Source organism: Clavelina lepadiformis, chromosome 5, assembly GCF_947623445.1.
Source record: "Clavelina lepadiformis chromosome 5, kaClaLepa1.1, whole genome shotgun sequence".
NCBI classification, from domain to species: domain Eukaryota; kingdom Metazoa; phylum Chordata; class Ascidiacea; order Aplousobranchia; family Clavelinidae; genus Clavelina; species Clavelina lepadiformis.
Window position 1 is genome coordinate 269917 of NC_135244.1, and position 22543 is coordinate 292459.

General features: G+C 41.4%; 4 protein-coding genes across 4 annotated transcripts; 2 read left to right on the forward strand and 2 right to left on the reverse strand.

Moving 5' to 3' along the window:
* Positions 1-1780: 1780 nt before the first annotated feature.
* Positions 1781-4222, forward strand: LOC143458583 (cytochrome b-c1 complex subunit 7-like). Its single transcript, XM_076955366.1, has one exon. It carries the CDS (start codon positions 3554-3556, stop codon positions 4103-4105), a length of 552 nt encoding a protein of 183 aa, XP_076811481.1. The 5' UTR covers positions 1781-3553; the 3' UTR covers positions 4106-4222.
* Positions 4223-4938: 716 nt separating this feature from the next.
* LOC143458581 (kelch-like protein 18) lies at positions 4939-7592 on the reverse strand. Its single transcript, XM_076955364.1, has 2 exons — positions 7423-7592; positions 4939-6915 (listed from the first exon to the last, which is right to left on the reverse strand). The coding sequence occupies exons 1-2, from the start codon at positions 7463-7465 to the stop codon at positions 5174-5176; spliced, it is 1785 nt and encodes a 594-aa protein (XP_076811479.1). The 5' UTR covers positions 7466-7592; the 3' UTR covers positions 4939-5173.
* A 2904-nt stretch (positions 7593-10496) lies between these two features.
* On the forward strand, positions 10497-14683 carry LOC143461014 (uncharacterized protein C1orf87-like). Its single transcript, XM_076958746.1, has 12 exons — positions 10497-12034; positions 12109-12253; positions 12320-12431; positions 12509-12635; positions 12753-12892; positions 12964-13066; positions 13130-13300; positions 13368-13493; positions 13556-13713; positions 13820-13909; positions 13970-14095; positions 14172-14683. Exons 1-12 carry the CDS (start codon positions 11916-11918, stop codon positions 14363-14365), a joined length of 1611 nt encoding a protein of 536 aa, XP_076814861.1. The 5' UTR covers positions 10497-11915; the 3' UTR covers positions 14366-14683.
* Positions 14684-16988: 2305 nt separating this feature from the next.
* On the reverse strand, positions 16989-21515 carry LOC143460229 (pancreatic lipase-related protein 2-like). The gene is made up of 10 exons (XM_076957657.1): positions 21243-21515; positions 20872-21128; positions 20621-20800; positions 20312-20555; positions 19912-20016; positions 18545-18669; positions 18320-18467; positions 18123-18249; positions 17855-18049; positions 16989-17788 (listed from the first exon to the last, which is right to left on the reverse strand). The coding sequence occupies exons 1-10, from the start codon at positions 21361-21363 to the stop codon at positions 17491-17493; spliced, it is 1800 nt and encodes a 599-aa protein (XP_076813772.1). The 5' UTR covers positions 21364-21515; the 3' UTR covers positions 16989-17490.
* Between the last annotated feature and the right edge of the window lie 1028 nt (positions 21516-22543).

Sequence of the window (22543 nt, forward strand, 5' to 3'; positions counted from 1 at the left end):
CGCATTAAGTATGATAGGCTACAGCCAAATTCACAATGACCTAAAATTTTGGATTACCACCGCACTGATGACGAAAATAAAATGATTGATTTTATTCTTTTCGCAGCAACAGGAAAAATTTTATCTGGTCATCATGACTCATCATGACCACTACAACTCTTACAAAGTCGTGATTGCATAAAAAGCAAATCGAGCAATACCAAAGAAAAAGACTGCTGTGATAAAGCTGTGATACTGCGCGCAAATGTAAATAGGAGCTTCTTCCCGGGGAGGAAATCCCTTCCAAATGAAGAGCCCAGGTTTGGTGAAATCCGCTCGTATCGAAGGATCTCGGCGTGGATCCAGTAATCTGTGATAATAAGGCGATATTATAATATACAGATCGAACACAGTGTGGAACTCTTGTTTTCGAATATCTGCTTTACGAAACGTGACGTTAATGATAGTATGACAAATTTTAGTTCGTTTGTGCATTACTTGTGTTAAGTATTACACAACAAACTCATCTGTCATAATGACCGCGTACACTGGCGATAATTGTTACAATATGAGCGAGGACGATAGATGGTTGATAACTTGTTTTGTTTCTGCTTCGATGATATGAGTTCTCATTTCTCAAACGGCGTGACTATACTGTTAGTAGCTTAAATTCTGTCTATGCATATTACTAAATGATGAAGTTCCTGTTTTATTTGTTATCAGACACGAAGGCTTTCACCTTCGGGCAAAGCTTACTGAATGTTACATTGTGCTGTAGTAACTACTAACCAGTGAAATCGATAACGTAAAAAGGTAAAGGTAAAGGGAAGATTGCAAACATTACATTGGTATTTATATGTAACACACCAGTTCAATCGAGGAAATTATCTGAACGTCATTAAGGAGAATTTAAGTTTGGTCAACAACTGAATTGCAAGATCCCAAAATAAAATTCAAGCATTTCGAAAACAACTCGTGACTCGTGACGTAATCGCCACAATAGATAACATTACGTGCCGATGACTTCCTGTTTTCCGTTTAAAATCATGACATAGATGTCATGCCTGCCTATCCCGCGTAAGTTATTCACAGTTGTTCAATGCATTCAGTCTACTAAGATCATCGCTGTAACATAGACGTATTTATGCTGTTGCTGTGCCAATGTTTTGTCAAAATGTAATTGTTTAAAGAAATTTCAATATAATCAGTATACTGTATACAGTTGTCATTCCTGTGCAACCATTGTTGAATTTAATTTGAAGAAGTTCAGAGTGAAGATAGACCACTTTGTTGTCATCTTCACAAGACAATAAGCCGTTAAGGTGAACAATTAAATCTGAGGGTGAGAAAAGCAGACAACGACCTCATGAGACTCATATATCATCACCCGCAATAATCATTTTAACAAGTAATTATTGTAGCGAAGTGGGTCAACCTTTCAATTTCAGGTGCCATATACCCACTTTTCGTTACATGTCTTTCTTCGCTGCTTTACCCTTGAAGCTTTGTCGATTTTTTTGTTCGTTGTTGATTCATAGAGTTGTGATTTCTTCCTGCTATAATAGTTATCGTTATACTCTTTGCTTCCTTCCAGAAATAATGATAAAATACCAACAACACGAGTTTTCAAACACAAGCTGTCCTCCAACTGAAAATGTTTTCTTCACATTTAAAAATCTTAACTCTCATTCAGTTTATTAACAACCCGTTCCTGGAAGCTGAAAGGTGACATGACGCAAGGTCGACTGAGTTCCTTCTGAACAAGTTTGAAGTTCTTCTAGTCTGGTTCGCATGTTTTAATTAAGGCAGTTGTGGATAGCAAGGTCAGAAAACATGAATTTACAGAAAATGAGAAATTATGTAATATTCATTCTAAACGCGGCATTGATTGCCAAAACCTAATGTACATGTGCAATTAAGTCGAAGACTGCAGAGTATGATAAGAGCACACCCGAGATTACTTAGATTTTAAAAAAGTTTTAATTACTGAAAAAAAATTGTCGAAACGATGCAGTTTAAAATTGTTATGCAGGATGAAATTCTGTATGTGATAGCCTAGAATAAATTTTTCTTGTTGGATGTTGAGTATAACTTGTTTTGTTTGGGTTTGAACCAGCGGCATAACATGTTTTTTGTACACTGGCTTCCCGTCCTTATTAAAACAATTGTTTTCTTCGCCACGAATTCTTATTTTAATGGAACTGATTTGAATGTCGTTGGCTTCGCCTTATATGTGCCACCCAGACTCGGACTGATGAGTATGGCAGTTTTTGCTGAGATCTGGGTGTGCAAAGGCAGCAGCTGGTGTGCACTGCGACTCGTGGTCCAAGGTTGCCCGACGTTTTTGCAGGCAAGGTGTCGTCCTAGATGATAGAAATTGGGGCAAGAATGAGTGTTTTCACAGAAACAGGATTCCGCTCCCTAGGATGGAGTTTCTTCGCTGCGGTTTTCTTTAACCATCCACTTGTTGTGCACTTAACATAATTATTGTAATTTCAATCGAACCATATCACTTAAAATAATAATTTTGGCTGTTAAAAGAGTAAGCTAGCCAATATGCAAAAATACCCAGTAAGTGAAATTTTACCAAAAATATTTAATCAAGTTTTTAGTTTGTATATTTTTAAATTAACAACAGTGTGCAACATTTTAAAACCCTTTTCTGTTAACATTCCAAGTTTCGGATTTCTACAAATTATCCTTCTCTTTCATCAAGACAAACACATCATACAGAACTCAAAAATAGCTAAATTTCTTACTGAGGCAAGAAATTGGTCCCTGCACAAATATTTTAATTTTTCGCAAATAATAGGTGCTAGAGAGTTCTTTTTTCACACACTTGCGCAACAGTTCCTCCTCTAACTCTCTTTAAATTTTCGTGGGTCTCTTTCATCTTTTATCATTTAAGTTTAAGGTTATGGTTTCTATTCGAGATGTAGATAACGTACTATACGTCAATATATACTATACGTTTATTTTCGAAAAATGCCTGTTTTAATGGAAAAAGGGCTTTAAGCTTAGTGAATATTTGATGTCTATTTAAGTAAAATTAACCAATCAGAAAACAGTAAAACTAGCTTGAATAAGTGTGAAATTCATGTTTTTCGCATTCGCACACCGGCACAAAAATTGTTGGTGCAATTTTGCTTCCGCTTGAAAGATATTGATTAAAATTTGCAGTTTTAAAGTATAATATAGCTAGAATAATAGTCACAAATTTCAAAGCAATTTGATTTGTGCAAGTATTAAGCTGTTAGCAAGGTGGAGCAGTGTTTATGCCCAACCGATGTATTGTCGACGATGGTACTGACACATTATAGCCGTCGATAGCAACGTGGTAGATAAATAATTGTCACTTGACCGTTTGTAACCTATTCAACTACTTCTTAAAGTGGTTTAGTTTCATTTTGACGTTTTAGTAGTCAACTTGCTAGATGAGCATAACCATGTTGTTAATCCATGTCATGAAATGTTTATCTTGAGACGTGTTGTTCCCTGCGTTTATGTTAAAGCTGAAATATGCAATTGATCATGTTTCTTATTTGATTTGCCAGTCTAGGTTGTTCGTTATAAGATGTCTGCAACGAAGTGGGGAGTGCAGGTCTTGTCCAAAGTGAAACCAGCCCGTTCGGTTAACATCAACTGGGAGGTCGGGAAACATAGAAATCAGCTAGAACTGATTCAAGAGGACGCAGGGAAGCTGGAACGTAACCTGCAGAAGATAAACTACACGGCGAGCGAATATTGCAAAGTCGGATTACTCCACCATGACCAGCTGAAGGAGTCTGATCCAGTGGTGCAGGAAGCGCGTAAACGTATGACTGACGAGGAGGTGCAAGCGAGATACTTCCGTGTCAATAGAGCTCTCCTGATGTCCGCCAACCACCAGATCCTTCCACAAGATGAGTGGACTCCGATGGACGCAGATCACAATTACCTCCAGGAGCACCTCAACGATGCGAGAAACGAAATGAAGGAGAAGAAGCTCATGAAGTGCGCGACGCTCGACTTTGAAGACCGACAAGATCGTCTCCTCTCCATTCCATTCCGCTTCATGAATTACATAGAAATATCACGGATGCGACAAAAGTTAAAGGCTCAGTTGGTGGCGCCACAGCTCGCATGACGACCCTCATTTATTTGAACTGATTGAGATGTCTATGTTTGTTTTGGCAAAGTTGCTTTAAAATTTCGAAACCTTAAATTTCTGTGATTGTTAAATAAAAGTATGAGAGGAAATGTTTCTGTTCCTGTGCTTTTAATCGTCAACAAGCGGTAAAAAATGCCAGCTTTATACACTTTAAACTAGGGTTGTGCGCTAAAGAATAATTTGCTTTTCTAGAATAGGCCAAATCCAGTCTTTTCTGTCCTATGCAAGAATAATTTTAATGTCGACTAATTCGCCAAGTGAGTTGAATGATTCCGTCAATGGCTGTTAAGTATTTGAATTTCCTGACTGTCGTATGTTCAATGCATCATGTAGTGACTAAACTCATAACAGCTCATGTATGACACTGCCTGACTTGAATCGTGTGTTGTGAGAACAAGGAAATCGTCTGGTCAAACGATTTTCTCCGACTAAAAAAGCGTTTCCCCGACAAGTCAGCTTCAAAAAGTTTAAAACATCAGTTAAATTTGATTAAGATCTCTCGCGATATCTTCTATAATGACAAGTTATTCTACGACGTACCGAGGCGCCAATGAAACATTCCCTTTGTTCTGTCGATATCTTAAAACATTTATCTTGTGCCTTGTATGATGCAAGCAGTCAAGCTTCACCGGCCCAACAATCTAATCCTTTCTATTGTCTTGTCATAATCTGATCATTAAGTTGAATTTTTCCAACCGATAAAAGTGAGATTAGATTTGTTGCTCATATTTGACATTTTTAAAAGTGTCTTCGCAAATTCATAAGACTCCATTGTTATTCAGCGATATACACTAGAAATAAGGTTGTCGTACAGTCATGTGGAAACTTTTATAATCAACTATTGCAAATACTAACACACATAGAAATCATAAACAATACAACATTTTAAACGAAACATTAATAGAAGTCATATGTGACGAAGGCAAACACTGAATTAAACAAGCAAGTGACATCATCAAATTCGTGAATATTTTCTCTGCACCATAAATAAAACCAGCATTTGCAGCCAAAGGGAGGTCATATCCGATGTTGCATTCAGCCAAATTACATTGATAGAGGAACCGCTCCGACACCAACGCCGCCATCGTGTGCCCACATACGGTCTGAATCTTTCCACGAATTCAACTCGGGGTCATAAACTTCGACCGAGCTGAGGTTTGAGCACCCGTCGTAGCCCCCGAGGGCGTAGATTTTACCTCCGCTGATCGTCACCCCCACCCGGCTCCTCCTCATGCTCATCTGGACCACAAAGCTCCATTGGCTCGTTACTCGGTCGAACACTTCGACGGATTTAAGAAATTTCTGGCCGTCATATCCTCCGAACACAAACATACGACCTTGCAGTGACGCAACTCCATGGCGACATCGCTTGGAGAGCATGGGCACGCTCATGCACCATTTATCTTTCTTCCGGTCGTAACTTTCAATTGTGTTGAAGATGGAGAGTCCGTCGTGACCTCCGAGGACGTACACAGTCCCTTCGAACACCCCGACAGCAGCAGCACTCCTGGACTTGTTCATTTTGCTGATGAACTGCCATGTCTGGGTGTGGGGTCGATACACCTCGCACGTGCTCAACGAGTCAACCCCGTTGTACCCCCCACAGACAAATATCTGGTCGTCGTGGGCAACACAACCAAGCGCACTTCGTTTCTCGTGCATCGGTTTGATGTCGCACCACTCATCCGTGTCAGGCGTGTACATCTCCACCGTGTTCAACCGGTGCATGCCGTCGTAGCCCCCCACAGCATAGAGCTGGCCTGCAAGAACAGCCACCCCCACTCTGCTGCGACACGTGCGCATTGGTGATGTCATTTCCCATCGTCCAATCATTGGGGAGTATTTTTCGACAGTGTTCAGTGCTTCCCCTGCTGAGGTGATTCCCCCAACAGCATATATGGTGTCTTGGATCTCGGTGCAATATCTCGGCCGAACCATGTTCGGGGGAAACTCCGACCTTCTGTCCGGCATCAGAAGATAATCCTTCGCTTTATCGACGAGATCTCTGCATCTGAGGCAGGACTTGGCTGCGGGATCAACCTGCACCACATCGGCGAGAAACTCCGGTCGTAGGAGCGGTAGCCGGACCTGTTGTAAAAGCTCATCCATCCATTTGTTCCTCGTCTCGTCGTCGTACTTCACCCACGCAGCAGCCGCGTAAAACACCTGCTCCTCCGACTTCACATTCAGTTCATTCTGCGATAAAATGTTGATCACATTTTCTTTGGGAAGTTGAAGGAACTCCTCGGATTTTGACACTTCCACAAAGTGCTGGTGGAGGTAACTGTTTGCTCTCTCCACCAAGGGGGCGCACATCAGCATTTCTCCGAACTGTCTCACGCCCAAGCAATTGGACGGGTGGAGTCGCTTCTTGATGAAGGTGCAACAAAAATTCTTTACGGCTTGTAGTTGAAGATAGTTTGCTCCGACCATTATCGCCTGCACATTGTTCACATTGACAGTGATGTGGCCGCTGTACGCGTAGTTTACCAGCACCTCCAGGGCATCTTCGTCGATGCCTTGAATTACAATTTCATTTTTGCTCGTCTCCAACATGTCTGACGTGAACATGCTGCTAAAATATGGGATGGAAGCAGCAAGAATGATGCGATGCGCCGAGAACTTGTTGCCACCAACTTTTAAAGTGACGTCACACATCTTTCCCTGTCTTCGAATATCTTGCATTGTAGAGAAAGCTTCGAAGGCAAAGTTGTTCGCTTGCATCGTTTCTTCTGCGACTTCATTCTCAAATTCTCCCCATCCAAGCATCATATTACAAGATTTCTCTGTAAAAATAAAACCATTAATTGGATGAATTTAGAAATTTGTTCACAGCATGAAATTATTCTCAGCAATAAGGTGAGATTGTCAACAACAATAGAAGAAGTGAAAGCGAAACAATTGAAGAGTTTGCTTTGCAGCGTACCGGATAAATATGCCAATAAATAAACTGTAATATAAACCAACGTTATACTTATAAAGTTATAACAAAGAATATGCAGCATAATAGAAAATGCGTGATGATAAATTGGCATGTAAATTAACTTTCTGCACCAGATATTGTGCACCCCAAGCACCATTCAAACTGTAGAGATTAAGAATGAACGTAATGGATATCATACTAAGGTATGTGCAACTGCTACACAAATCTATGCAAAGTTTACAGTTTTCTTTCGAGTTAAAAAGCTTCATAAACAAGGAAAGTAGCCTGGCAGTTTCCTGCGAGGTTGTTAGGATCAAATCGCTGAGCTGACTTGTAGGTTACTTTGGCGCTCAACAAAACCTGGTCTCACCTGCCTTGTCGATGAGGTTCATTGATGAACAATTCTTCAGCATTTATTTCAACTGCAAAGACACAAAATTCTGCACAAGCCAGCGCTTATACAGCTAAGAATTCCCTGTCAATTGTATAAAAACACGCCGATCACAATATCCAACGCCTGTTGCATAAGCGATGTGCTTTATGACGTAAACCACGAACCGTGAGCTTTTCAGGAAACGAAAAAGGCAACTGCGTCAGACAAAATGACGTCAATGAAAAGAAATAATTGCCGTTTACAAAGAATGCACCTCTTGTTAAATCTTATGAGTTTACGATGTGATTATAAGCACATTTCTGCTTTAATTATTATTAAACTTTATGTACATTGCTTGATCATTGGCCATCTGAAGTCCACAAAAACAATCAACACTTTTGTCTCAATATTACACCGCCTTTGAACATAAGTGGCAACATGCTCAATTAAAGTAGTGAAGCATTTCACAGAAATTAAGAGACGGAACAATGGCGCCAAGTTGGAATGAGATAAGACTAAAATGCGCATCGATGCATGAGATATGTTGCCTTATGTCCCAACCACGGCAGATTTGTAAACCTGGCAAACCACTATAATCCAGGTCAATTAGCATTATTAGGCCTTGTTAAATTGTTTCGGTATCCAATATGATGTAGTTTTGTATGACGCTTGTGGTTTGATTAAGGTGCTAAATCTGGACTAGCAAGCAAGTCATTCACTGGATTTGCATCAGGATAGTTTTACTGAATAGGAACAAGTAGTGTTATGTGGTCTTGATCGTGTAACACAGGGGTGTCAAACTCAATCGCACCAGGGGCCAAAACTCAAAACTTATTTAAAGTCGCGGGCCATAAGGATAAAACTTGATTGAACGTTTCATGACACGAGTACATGAACTGGAACAGGCAGCGAAACAACACCAATTATTTGATGTTTTTGACGATTTTTGACTGGGCTATTTTTGATTATTCTTCTCTTACATCATTATGTTTCATTCATCTCCTTGCAAAAGCATTAAAGAATTAACAAACAATAAAGAAAAAAGCAGCCCAGATTACAAGCGTTAGAATAAATCGATTTATTCTATCGTATGATGGGCAACTGTTGTGCTGCTGTATTGTGCGATTTGTTATAATCTTGTTTCTTGCTTGAAAAAAGTAAGTTATAGCCTACAATGATCTCGCGGGCCGGAAATAGTTCAATGTATAAATTAGCATTGCGGGCCAAGTTTTATTGTAAAGCGGGCCGGATGTGGCCCGCGGGCCGGGAGTTTGACACGTATGGTGTAACATGATAGTCTTTATTAACGTGCGTATATTTAGTATTTACAATGACGTGGCTTCAGTTTATCTGATGGATCACCACAACATGTCCTGTTTAACGAGGTCAGCAGCTTCCAACAGTGGCAAGTATGACAGAGAAATTAAAACTCGATTTTCTTTTACAGAGAGATCATATTTTTGTTCCGTTATATGCTTGTTATTGCTAGCCCTGCTTTCTTAGCATTCTTTTCAAATTTTTAAAACAAAGCTTCAGTTGGAAATAGTGCACTTATAGCTGACCCTAGATAAATATATGGTGTAGGAAAATAGCGCAAAGAGCAAAATGATATCACACATATGTAAGGTAAATAACAATAACGGGGCATCGCACAGAGACGGGGAGAAAGGTGGCGACGCAGAGAAAGGTATGAGTGAGCATTAATTATACGACTGACACATTAAGTGTGTTTATTACTACTAACTTTTCGGGGGCGGTTGTGTGAGAGTCGACAAATATAACTTGTACATTGCTGCTGGTTGTGTTTTTTTGTTGCAGGAGTCAGTAGGTTTGTGTAAACGCAATAAAAATTATAATCCACCGGCAAACTAAGACTGTTCCTAAGATTGGCTTGTAATGAAATGGTTGTTTGTCGTACCTTAACCTGTAAGGGCGACCACTTCAATTACAATGTTGTCTGTTGAATAGTTTATTGTCCTCGAAGTAAATGAGCCTCAAGGTCGTTATTTCGCTTTTCTTAATCTTAGAATTAATTGTACACCTCGACAACTTTATATTCTGATTATATTGAAGCTTCTTTGAACGAATACATCAAGATAAAACATTGGTACAGCAACTACAGCATAAAGTCCTACATGTTGCGGCGTTGTTCGTAATGGCAAGAAGAGACTGATAGTGATAACTCTTAATTCATAATATTATCACAGGCTCATATCGCGCTAATTAGCTACAGACGAGGCAATCAACAATCATTGTGACATTGGCATTAATCAACAACAACTAATCAACGTCACGAGTTGTTTTCGAAATGCTGAAATTTTATTTTGGGATCTTGCAATTCAGTTGTTGACCGGACTTGAATTCTCCTTAATTACCTCGTTTGAACTGGTGTGTCACATATATACCGATGTAATGTTTGCAATCTTCCCTTTTACCCTTTTACGTTATCGATTCACTGGTTACTACAGCGCAATGTAACATTCAGTAAGCTTTGCCCGAAGGTGAAAGCCTTTGTGTCTGATAATAAATAAAATGGGAACTTTATCATTTAGTCATATGCATAGACAGAATTTAAGCTACTAACAGTATAGTCACGCCGTTTGAGAAATGAGAACTCATATCATCGAAGCAGAAGTAAAACAAGTCATCAACTATCAATCGTCCTCGTTCATATTCAAACAATTACCGCCAGCATATGCGGTCTTTATGACAGGTATGTTTGTTGTGTAATACTTCACACAAGTAATACAGCAACGAACCAAATATTTGTCATAATATTTTAAAGTTTCATTTCGTTTATTTTAAATATGAAGCCATCACATAAATATTTTCGATTTAGTTTTAGCTATAACAATTAAAGCCGTAAAGTAAACCATTAAAAGCGGTTTTAAGTTCAAGTTAGACCACTTTAAGCTGTATAAGTTTTAACATAAGATGTCTATAAACAAAATAGCAGAAAGCGTTATTTACATGGATGCATAGAGATCTTATAAACAAATGTTTGGCATCAAACTTGTTTTTTTTTCTACTGCACATCGTCGTTGTTGTTTGTTTTTTTGCAAAAAACTGAGCTAATCTGTTCTTGTTGTCACACAATTCAACGGAGTTGAAGGACAAGTTGAATTTGGCCTATGTTTGTAAATGATAGAAATATACAGCAAAAGCTTTCTTTGACGAAATTCGCAGAGTGACAGAGATTTGGACCAAAAACAGCCACAGCACAAGTTAAGGTAAAAATATGTGATGTTTTCAAGATGAAAAAGGTGAGACTGTATAGGGCCAGACTGCAGAATATGGCAGGTGTACAACCTATAGTAAATACAGCTATGATTAAACTTAACATTGTATTAGGTGTGCTATTGCTTGTGCATTCTTTCAAATGCAGTAGTTTTCCAAACATAATTACTTTCAGCTGTGACATTCTGATGCTTTATTATTATGACAACCTCACTGCTGCTCCTGGCCAACTAAAATTTCCCCAATTTCTAGGAGAACTTGGGAACAACATTAAAATACTCAGCGAGCCTAATTTAGCTGAACCAGTATTATTAGGCTATGACAAATAATAATTCGTTGTTTTGTTACTTGTGTGAAGTATTACACAACAACCATATTCGCCATAAAAATCGTGTATACTGGCAGCTATTATTAGTTACTTAAATTCTGTCTATACAAATTATTAAATGATAAAGTTCCCATTCTATTTTTTAACCGACACAAAGGCTTTCACCTTTGGGAAAAGCTTACAGCATGTTCCATTGCACAGTAGTAACAAGTGAAAAGGTAAAAGGGAAGATTATTGTTACAATATGAGCGAAGACGATTGATGGTTGATAACTTGTTTTGCTTCTGCTTCGATGATATGAGTTCTCATTCCTCAAACGGCGTGACTATGCTGTTTAGTTGCTTAATTCGGTCTATGTATATTACTAAATGATAAAGTTCCCATTTTTATATATTGTCAAAGACAAAGGCTTTCACCTTTGAACAAAGCTTACTGCATGTTACATTGCGCAGTCGTAATAAGTGAAATAGTAAAAGGGTAAAAAGGAAAGATTGCAAACAACAGTATTTATCTATGGCACACAAGTTCAAGCGAGGTAATTTATCTGAATTTAAGTCTGGTCAACAACTGAATCGCAAGATCCCAAAATAAAACTTCAGCATTCACAAAACAACCCATTACTCGTGACGTAACCATCAGAGGCTATTAATTATTATTAGACAGAGAGAGAGTTGCGATTTGATGGCTCGCTCATTACTTTTTGCTTTGCATATTTAAATTAGACGAATGTGTTATATGATATAAATCCACACATTTGTACGATAATACTAAAGTTTGGGAGTAACAAGCCAAGATTTATGCTATTTCTCCCAATTACTGTAATCCAGAACGTGTATTTACAGTTGAATTAAATCCGTTAGAGCCATTTTTAGCAACAGAATTTTCTGTGAAATGTAAATGGTTCTGCAAGGGGGGATCCAACATAATGAATCGAACGACAAAAAATGCTCCTTTTGGAACGGACAACACCCCTGTTCTTGAACTTAAAATTGTGGGAGGGAAAAGAGTGGAGGTTCTTTCTAAAAAAGCTGAACTAGCAAGCAGGTGATCATGATCATTATCTAAAAGCAATCCATGGATCCTGGAATTTATTTAATTTTTCTTCAATTTTTTTTAAGTGAGTTGTGGAAAAATGTAAAGTCACCAGCACGAGGTCCCCATGGCACACCGTCCATGCTGACTCAGCCAAATTTTCGAGCTTATGAATACTCTGATCTTCAGAGGGGTTACAGCACGGCGATGCAGCACGAGACTGCCAGAGACGTAAGAATATCGAAGTTCTCTTGTCATTTGTTTTTATGAAAATAATTCATGTGTTTTTCCCCACAGGTCACGTCTTACACTTCTCCATTCGGAGACCGGACTCGATCTTATCGGCACGGGGTCCCGGCCATCAACAAACACCCGGTATTACCCCCAATTGGAGTATCGCAACCCCCAGGTAGGTTTGGTTGTCATAGACATCATAGAACTGATAAATTAGCTCAATAATGAATTGATTTCATTCTTGTTTTAAAGGAAACAATTTTATTTCGGAATCTTTCCATCACGAAGAGTTATCGGACTCTATGGCGCCATCTAGTGATGAGTCACTTGCAGATTTAGTATCACGGAGATTGAGAGGATTCAACAACAATAAAATGAAGTAAAGAAACTTGTTGTTGACTAAATATATCTTCTGATGTAGAAATTTTAACTTCGATTAAACTGTCAGAAATTTCTTTTTGTCATTAGTTAATGGTAAATGTGATGTTTATTGCAGAGACATGTACGTTGAATTAAGTGGGTTTGATCGTCACATGACAGGATTTGTGAACGAGTCGCAACTGAGTCTCGTCTTTCTCCGCCACGACCTCCCCCTCAAATTATCAACCATCAAAATATTGATGCACAAGTTTTCAGGTGTGGATATGCTCCATTGTTCTAATCTAATAGAGTTGTGACATCACAATTAATGGTCCATTCATCTGTAGATTCAAATAATCTACATGAGATCAATTACGAGAAGTTACTTCAATTTTTGTCATCGTGCGCCGCAAACCGTGGCTCACGATTGGATCGATCCAGGGTTGAAAGGTGAAACAAGAAAGGTTGCGATGAATCTTTTCAAGGAATTATCATGATTGTCTCTTTTCTAAGATCTCCGGAACCTCCCAAGATGAATGAGGCTGATCCAAGTTCTCATAGACATCATAGTCCACCTGCATCCGAGGTGGACGAGAAGATGGTGAGCTTGTTGGAGGAGCAACTCGCCGATGTTGATGAGGTTGATCTGGATGCAATGAAGAAACAGATGATGAAAGCCGACAGGTTAAACTCTCACAACATCCCTGCGTAGCTCCAGTCTTTATTGAAACAAAGTTAATCTTTGATCCAGACTCGAAAATGGTGAAATACACGCGGACAAGATCGTTGAAATATTCCTCAACCAAAGAATCCCACTAACCAGCTCAGTTCTCACGAAGATGCTGCAACGATCCGAAATTGCTCAAGGAATGGTGAAGTGAGTTGTAAATCTTTGTCAAATACTGTTCCTCGTTAAACAAATTGGTCTCATCACCCCAGCTGGCGTCTCTTTCTTCTGCCACTTGCTCATGCGTGCCACCGACTCAACCTCGGAAGCCACCACCTCTCCCACGTGACCTCACCGGAAAAATCGGCATTGTCTACGTCATCGTCGATTAATTCCGTTCTCTCTCGCCAAGAACCACTTCCAAGCTCAGGTATATTTATGTGATTTCTTTTTACGTTTGTCGTGATCTGTGAGGTTTCAAATTCAATAGTAATTGCTAAGTTACCTCATAACTGATGACATCATCAAACATATAGCGTCGGTTCGTGAGACCTCGGCTACCCAGGCCCCAACCCCTGAGCCTCACCGAGAAAGAAATAAAAATGGGGTATTCCCTCAATCAAGAAGTAAGTTCTTGTTGAAATGATTGTGACGTCACTGATTTGTAATTGCCATTTCCACCGCAGTGTGGGACGGGGAGGAAAAGCCCTCCATCGAGGAGGAGGATTCGTCTCCACGCAGAACAGATCTATGGATGAGGAACTTCACGAGACTTGCGCACGCTCTCAGGAACTATCACCCTTTCAAATCTGGTGACCTCATCTCGCCTCAATTACGTCAAGTTTACGTCACAACTAATGCTGACGTTTCGCTTCACTGATTTTGCAGACGCCCTCCCGCGCACTGAAGTGGAACGGATGGCGGCCAACTACAACCTCATATACAGCCTTGGCTTCTCCAACAAGAAACTCGATGACGCAATAAAACGCGCCGTGACGTCAGAGGGGAAACCCCTCGATAAGCAGACGGTGGCGGTGGAGAAGTTATTGTCTGCTTTGCTCGGCTCGTATCAGAACCTGTGATGCCACCTAGTGGTCAATGCAACTCGGAAGATTGTAATGTTCTAGTTTTTATCATTCTTCGCATTACCTATGACATCACATATCTTCAAATTCTTACAAGTTACTGGTGACGTCATTTGAGCCACCATAACAAACTTTAGATGACGTGATATTTGCGCACGCAGTAGATTAGCGCCCACGATTAGGAATATTTTCAGAAGAGTTTACACACAACAGCCGTCAGGTGGCGCTGTGGTTCCGTTGTTCAACTTGTAGCGTGTCTCGTCAATTTGCACAAAATTAGTATTTTCAAAGCTGAATAAACTTTCAATGTAAATATTAGAACTTTTTGTCTAGATTGTAAGTCGGAGGGGGTGGAAACCCGGGCCCCATTTCCTTAAAATCAGCAAACTGGGTAATCAGCTCGGTCCTTGAGGAACAACCACGTCCCACATAAACATCTAATAAGATTTCCTCAATATTTTTGCAGCTTTTGGAGTTAAAGTCTAAATTTAGCATTAATTAGTCACTAGATGACTAAAATCAGTTCTTGGATGTGAAAATCTCAACCGGCGGCAAGACTTTCATAGACATCTTACACAATCTTTGTGTTTAAATGTTACCGCTCTAAAACCGTTTCTCTGAAGACCAAAACCGTCGTAGATGTGCAGAAATGAACAAAGGAGACCCGAAGAAGTGAAATTAAATACGGTGCAAGCTACGGATCGACAGGTATTAGCACAGTAGTTGTAGCGCATGCGGTGCTGAAGTAGCATCCGCCACTAATTAAAGCCGCGTTCCCCATATTTATGCGCTGATGAACATCTTCGGGTTATGAGAGTGTTGACATCACGTGGTTTCTCGCAGCTAAATTATCGTCGCGTCCGAATTCCTGACGATCCGATCACATGATCTGGCCTCCCATAAATACATCCGAGATCATTCCAGGTCGAAACCCGCCATCAACAATGATTGATGGAATGCACTTTGTTGTGTCACGTGACTATATTTGTCCTCCCAGCTACCGCCTCCATATTCCGCACAAAGTCCACTAATTTTTGTTCCGAAAATAGAATGTCTATGTGAGAAACCAAAACAAACTCTGCCCCAGGAACGCCTCAAAATTACCTGTAAAGACCATTTGGCGTAATGTTCTTGCCAAATATTGTTTTGTTATGAAACAATATCGCCATTGTGACATCAATACGAGAACCCCACACCGAGCTGACCTAGCACTGGGCTCAACACATTTCACCTCTAAATATAACTTCGTGGCTGCCTGTGCTGGCAATAATGACAAGACATTTTTAAGCCGCCATTTTTAAACAGAAATCACAGTGAAACGAAACAAACGGTGATGTCAGAATTGAAATTCTACCATAGCCAATGCGTACCCTGGCAGAAGTAGGCCTATACAATGACTCTGATTCGACATTAACCAATTAAACACGACGCATCTAAAAAACTAACATTTTTGTGTGTTTCTTTTCTTCAAACTATAATTCTGAGTCAGCCGTTATTAACAACCTTTTATTTCGTCATAATGCACAACGTAGCGCTTCCTTGCTGGGACAAGGCAGAAACTTTGCAGCAATTCGAACATTTCAGAACTTTGTGGATGTTTCCATGATTGCAAGTAAGCTTGTGGTTGTTTCCATGATTGCAAGTAAGCTTAAATCGAGTTGACGTGAAGCGACCGACTTCAAAGTTTGTTCCGAGGAACTCACGGGCTCAATGAAGAATAACCCGGGTTCCATAAGATACGATACAGATTAGAGCAATCATGTTTTAACAAAAAAAGACAATAACCAAGTTATCAATTTTTTTACAAGTTTGCATTAGAGGTTGTATCTTAGCGGACTGTGTATCGCAAGTACAATTTATTTCCTAAAAACTTTATTGTTTCTTTTGACACAGTTTTTGAAAATCTGAATGATATTGAACAATTTTGCGACTGGAAAAGTTTGAAAACAATTGAACCATAAAATTCGCTGAAGAATTTCCTGCGTAAGCTTGCTGGATATAACAACAGTAGTTTATGGCGCATTTGGACAAAATTTTATTCATAATGACGAGCAGTGCCGGTGCGAAACCAGTCGGTAGAAGCTCAGCACTGCGTGAGGCTACAGTCAGTAACTCAGCCTACTTTAAACGAGTTGGCTTTCACTCGATGAATAGTTGCCAGCAAAAAAACTAGAAAAAGAATTTTTAACACTACCATAGGCCAAAGGACATCTGAGTTGCCTTGGGTGTGCGGGAAACCAGTAGCAAAGCACTTGTACAAAATTTTTAAATGAGAAACCAGTTGCGTGGTTGCGTACTTCTGCTCCCAACCAAGCCATCAGCTCTGATTGGGTGAGATGCGATTTGTTGTGTCACGTGTCCAATTCGTAGATACCAGTGGCACGATTCCACATCCTTTTGTGAAAACCAAAACAAACTCTGCTCGCGGAACGGCTCAAAATTACCTGGAAGGACCATTTAGCGTAATGTTCTTGCCAAATATTGTTTTGTTATGAAACAATATCGCCATTGTGACATCGATACGAGAACCCCACACAGAGCTGACCTGGCACTGGGCTCAACACATTTCACCTCTAAATATAACTTCGTGGCTGTCTGTCCCGGCAATAATGACACGACATTTTTAAGCCGCCATTTTTAAACAGAAATCACAGTGAAACGAAACAAACGGTGATGTCAGAATTGAATTCAACTACAGAAATTAAGTCGGAAGAACCTAAAATAAAGAATTTGCAACAAGTTGGAACCTCAGGTAAATACGCGCCCTGTGAGCAGTACCTATAGCGCCCACAGTGGTAATTATTGCACGAAACGAGAAGCGACGAATAGGGAGTGACAAAGAGGCACTTAATGTGGCAAATCGCGAAAGCAATCACGTGACAGAGCAGCATAGGGAATCACCGATTTCGGTGGATGCTGCATACGTCACAAACAAAGAACATCAATGTCGCGAATAAATAAGAATATAAAGCACAGCGCTTTATAAGGTCAATAAATAAAATAAATAAATCTTTCTTCGCTCTCTTTATTACCGCACAATCGACTTATCTATGACGCAGACGTCAACAACCATCCACGTAGCTGGTTCGAAAGCGGGAATGACCGCGGTACCAAATTTTACGTCATACAGGCGGGAGATGGTTCCTGAGGAGGGCGGAGAGCGAAGACGAGCGGAGAGAGTGATCCGCAGCACGCTTCCGCGGATTGAGAGGAATCAACTTCTCGTCATAGACGGGGACGAGGGGCGGAACAATCGCGTTCTCGGATCGTTTTAAAGCGGCGACTTCGCGATCCAGGGTCTTGTATCGCTTGGGGAAGTTGGACTTGATGTAGGTTGTGTGGAGGAGTTCGAAGCGCTGCTTGGGGAGGACTTCCTGCCTCTTAATCCTCTGCTTCCTTCCGATGGGGAGGAAGACCGACCTAGATGGAAATGAGCATGAGAACGCTGTCGGATTGCGGACAGTGCGTACGTGACGTCACTCTTACCTCTCCTGCTTTTGCGCGTCGAAGATCTTGATGCGCTTCAGATGCACGTTCTCCTTCGGGCAAAAGAAGTAGGTCCAGCAGGTCGGCCGCTCCCACCGGAACGTCACTCTTTCTATCTGGCCGATGTCGCGGGTCGTGTCTTGCGTCACAAGGAACCGCGTCGTCCTTCCAGCCACCACGTGGAAGGTCGAACCGCTAGAGATAAACAACGACCGTTACTTATGTCATCATTATGTGACAATACGATGAAGAATGGAAGAGTGCTTACTCGTTGAGGGCGAACTCAGAGCTGCTGCCTTTAGTGCCGTGCAATGTAAGGAAGAGTCTGGCCTTGAAGCCTTCCGCAGTCGCCTTGGTGTGGTTCCGCCAGTGGATTTGGACTTGGTAGTGTTTCACTGAAATAGCGACAACGTCATATGACGGTGATATTCACAACTTACATCTCGACATAAACGAGCAACCTACCTGTAAACGGGGCTTCCCCGGATGTGATCAGGTAGTACAGCTGGTTCTTTTTGCCCCGGGGTGGGGTGGCCCAGTACCCCATTCTCCTGCACCTGTTGCCCCCCTTGTTTAGCCCCCTCTTTCCCTGGCAACGGAGACAGACCCCGCGCTGTGACAAAAGCAACAGGTTACCATGGTGATCGGACAATGTGGTCATTCATCCGTGTCATGGTCATGGCACTCTACCTTGAACTTCTCGTAGTTGTCGCACTGGTACGCCGCCATGTGGCTCTCCTCCCCTGTCGCGTTGATGCTCGCTTTGAAAAGCTGTGGCGCCCTCAGGTGGTCGCATACAGTGCTGTCTGTGACGGCTGCAAAAGCAACAAGTGTGAAACCATGGCAACCGACCCCACACGTTTGAGTACAAGTAGGGGGTGAAGCGCCCTCCGCACTTCCGAGTTCTCACGACGCGCGTCATTCGCGGTTCACCACGATCACGTGACCGTGACGCGGTTCACGCCCCTTTAGGCGTAATACTCTCGACAGATGGCGCTCAAGTGTCTAAATCAGAAATTCATATCACGACGCAACACAAGCCATCACGAATTACCATGAAAAGTATTTCGCGCATCGTGCAATGACGCGAAGCTTATTAGCGGCGGATCCAGGCAACCCACGCTCGGTTTCCTAGAAATTTATTAAAGGCGAAACCAGTGGTGCGTGACACGAAAACCTCCCCAGAAGAAACATCAAGTTTTCCGATTTATTTTTTACGAGGTGACGTCGCACAGGACATGTTGTAAAATGGTGTCAATGAGTTTTTGGTGTCAATTTGCTAAAGACCAAATTTATTTCACGAAAACTTCATTGAATTTTTAATTACCGCGTCATATGTAGACGAGGTTACTCGAGGTCACCGTGTGAGGTGATCTTCACTTTACAATCGCGCCATTTCCACACCTTGTTTTTTTACATGAATCACTGAGTGACGTCACACAGGATAACGAGTTGAACTAACGTTGGATCCCAGATTGGTTGGTTTGAACCGCGTTCTTTATTCACTTCTTTATGATAGGAGGTTAAGCAAACACCGAGTAAGCATTGTGATCTAAGAACTCCTTTATGACGTCACTACATTGACGGCGCGTGGAGAATTTGACGATTAATTGATAGGCGGCATGACAGGATCTATGAATGAGGCGCAGACAAACAAGTCCAAGCAAAGTGGACAGAGGCCGCCGGCGACATCTCGCATCTTGTCAATGTCGGGTGGTCAGACACAACTGGCAGGTTCAAGTGCAACCTTTAATGTCGTCTCATCCATCAAATGGACCCGGATACCCTCCAACACGTGACCGCTGATGCAAGCGGAAGGATCACGTGATGCTGGACTTATCATTCCCAAAATATTCCATTGTATGACGTCATACAACACTCATTCTCGAATTTGATTTCGATGAATTTAGTATTACCAAGAGTAACCCTAACGGAAACGATTCGCAAATAAAAAGCAATTACGTCATAAAGCAACGGGAAACGATATGCGACGCAGAATCGAGGGAAGCTTTTTAAGCAATAATAATACGGAATTATTAAACGATTATGAAACCTACTTTCAATCCAAGTTGCGTCTTTATTCCACGAATTGCACCCAGTCTGGTCCGCACCGCCATTGGGGAAAAAGTCGATGTGACCCAGGTTTCGGTTCAAGCCAGATGCTGGAATGGAAGGAAGTTTTATGAGTTGGAGCAGAGTTGAAACAATAACAAAGGTCTGAGATATAATTATTCAGCTGATTGTTATCAGAGGGGGGTGGAAAGCTATCCGGTGTAACGGTTTCCTAAGCGCCAGCAAAAACATTATCGTATTACCTGTCACTCGAAACGAATCCATTCAACGTAACAATTGAAATAAATTCGCCCCTGTTATGAAGTCACAAAAGGCAGGATACGGGTTACCCACCCTCTACAATAACATAACGCAACCGAGCAATATGTGAAAGAAAAAACTCACCCATCACCAAAACCGTGCTCGTGTCTGTGTGAATGACGTCAACAAATTTGGCGTCACTTCGGTCGAGTCGAACTTTGGGGCTGTCGTAGTTGAACCAGGGGTTGGCGGGATCTAACCCGGTAATCCGCCCCACCATATTTTTCTTGGCTCCCTCCTGCACTCGCTTCCCGGCAAACCCAGCCACGTGGGCGCCCAAGCTGAACCCGATCAAATGAAAATCTTCGGACTTTGCGTTTTTCACCTCCTGAATAGAAGAGCAGAGTTACGCCAAGGACCTATGAGTGACGTCACACCTCGGACACAACTCACCATCAGCATGTTGATGAGGTGAGCGACCTGGCTGCCCACTAGGCGTGTGTTAGACGCGGCGTTGTCATATTCCATGGCCGCTCCCTTCACCCAGTCAATCATTATGACGTTGACATCCTCCTGATAAAGGATCGTCTCTGCAACTTCCGGAACCCATTTAGCGAGTTGAGGATTCGTCATCTACAGAGGTAACTATGACGTCATACCGTCCTTACATCGCAAGTACCGACGTAGAACCACGGACTACTCACCACAAACCCGTGGATGATGATCTTGGTCGGCCTGGTCGGGTCGAAGCTGGATCGAGTGATGTTGTCTGCGTCCGGGGAAATGGGTTCATCTTCAAGGGGGTTCTGCCGGGTCCTCAAGAAATATTTCGTTGCAACTTGTTTCGGTGAGACCGGGAGGGGCATTTTGGGGGGGAAGGGCGGCAGTGAAGCGAAACAGCCCAAGTGCTCGTAACAGACACTCTGCTTCGCCTCGTCCGCTGGATTCATTCTTTTGTAGCCTAAGATATAATTTATCACATTCATGATCGCTACCACAACGTGAACACGCGCTCGTGATGTGAAAGTCTTGTTAAATCGAGATATGAAAGGATAATTTAGCAGCAATTAAATACCTATCACCAAGTTGAATTCTAGCGCTGAGTAGAAAAGTAGAAGTTTCAAAACTGTCACTGAATAACTCAATGCTTTTCCTGGCTTCTTCTGGTTAGCCTGGCACCGGATTCTTTTAGTCATCTTGAGTTCGGACAAACTTTTAAGTGCGACGAAGAACACAAACTTCGGCAATCGATAATAACTAATATAAATATGCAATATATATCGAAATATGTACAATATAACCTATTTTGCAGTGCATGCAAAAATAACTGTCAAAGAAAGACAGGGTAAGCAAAGAGTGGTAAAGCTAAAATAATCCAGATTGTGAAACCTTTCTAGGAGAGCGATGGATTTCTAACAGGGAACTGCACTAACTAGGTCGATTGGTTCAACTGCGTTTAACGTTCAGACAAGCTTAAATAAATATTTTTCGCCACTTTACTACGAAACACATAAATATCAAATATTTGCTGTCGCTTGCCCTAATTAACGTAGTGGGACGGCAAATAAGCCCAAAGCGTATCTCCTTCTCAAAACGACAGGCTTAGCTTCTATGTTGTTTACGCAAAATATATTGCCCCGGGTGACAAAAGTAAATTTTATCAGAGTTTAGGGAGAAATATTTTAGTTCGTCAGGGCCATGTTGCTTAATCTCACTAATCTTGTCACGTAGATCAAACCGCAGTGAAGCGTCTCAACATCAGAAGATATTTACGAGTTTGCAGACAGCTTGCACCAAGTATTTAAGGTTCCCGTGCATAAGTCGCGCCCATTTGGTAAAATACATATCTCCATTAGCTACTCAAAAACTAAAAAACTAACTTAATTTAGGCCTAGTCAAGCAATTTAAACCGAACAGCTATAATGCCCGAGTGCAGGTTAATTGCTACTTGCTTGAGGCTATTACCAGATTACAGCAGAACTCCAACCAGTTTAAGCACTGAGGCTAATGAAGCCAGGCGCAAGTATTGAGCACACAATACCCTTCTTCAAACAACGACTTCGTACAGTGCTAGGCCACAAACTGATACAACTCATCTTGATTCATAATCTTAGTGGTATGAGCGGCATGTGCCCCCACGCATCGATGATTCCACGCGTAGTAGCGCTTAACCCAGGGTCAGACCATATTGAATCGACCAATCACGTTTAAGAAGCGCCGGGCAACGGACTAAATGACATTCCTCGTAACACTCTTGTCTCTCTCGCTCAAATTTTTGGATTTTTCCACCGATCCAATTTCTAGGTCTTGAAATCAAAGATAATCTTTCAATTTTCGGCCAGTTTTAGTCACTCTGCGTTATTATCTGTGATTATT

What these genes read in the sequence shown, in the direction of transcription:
- LOC143458583 (XM_076955366.1), top strand. Translation starts at nt 3,554, where the DNA reads ATGTCTGCAACGAAGTGGGGAGTGCAGGTCTTGTCCAAAGTGAAACCA.
- LOC143460229 (XM_076957657.1), bottom strand. Translation starts at nt 21,363, where the DNA reads ATGACTAAAAGAATCCGGTGCCAGGCTAACCAGAAGAAGCCAGGAAAA. An exon ending in AGAATTCAACTTGGTGATAG is followed by an intron (nt 21,129 to 21,242) that starts GTATTTAATTGC and finishes ATTATATCTTAG; the next exon opens with GCTACAAAAGAATGAATCCA. An exon ending in TCTGAGTTCGCCCTCAACGA is followed by an intron (nt 18,050 to 18,122) that starts GTAAGCACTCTT and finishes GTTTATCTCTAG; the next exon opens with CGGTTCGACCTTCCACGTGG.
- LOC143461014 (XM_076958746.1), top strand. Translation starts at nt 11,916, where the DNA reads ATGAATCGAACGACAAAAAATGCTCCTTTTGGAACGGACAACACCCCT. An exon ending in GGTATTCCCTCAATCAAGAA is followed by an intron (nt 13,910 to 13,969) that starts GTAAGTTCTTGT and finishes TTTCCACCGCAG; the next exon opens with TGTGGGACGGGGAGGAAAAG. An exon ending in CTATCACCCTTTCAAATCTG is followed by an intron (nt 14,096 to 14,171) that starts GTGACCTCATCT and finishes CTGATTTTGCAG; the next exon opens with ACGCCCTCCCGCGCACTGAA.
- LOC143458581 (XM_076955364.1), bottom strand. Translation starts at nt 7,465, where the DNA reads ATGCTGAAGAATTGTTCATCAATGAACCTCATCGACAAGGCAG. An exon ending in GAACCTCATCGACAAGGCAG is followed by an intron (nt 6,916 to 7,422) that starts GTGAGACCAGGT and finishes TTATTTTTACAG; the next exon opens with AGAAATCTTGTAATATGATG.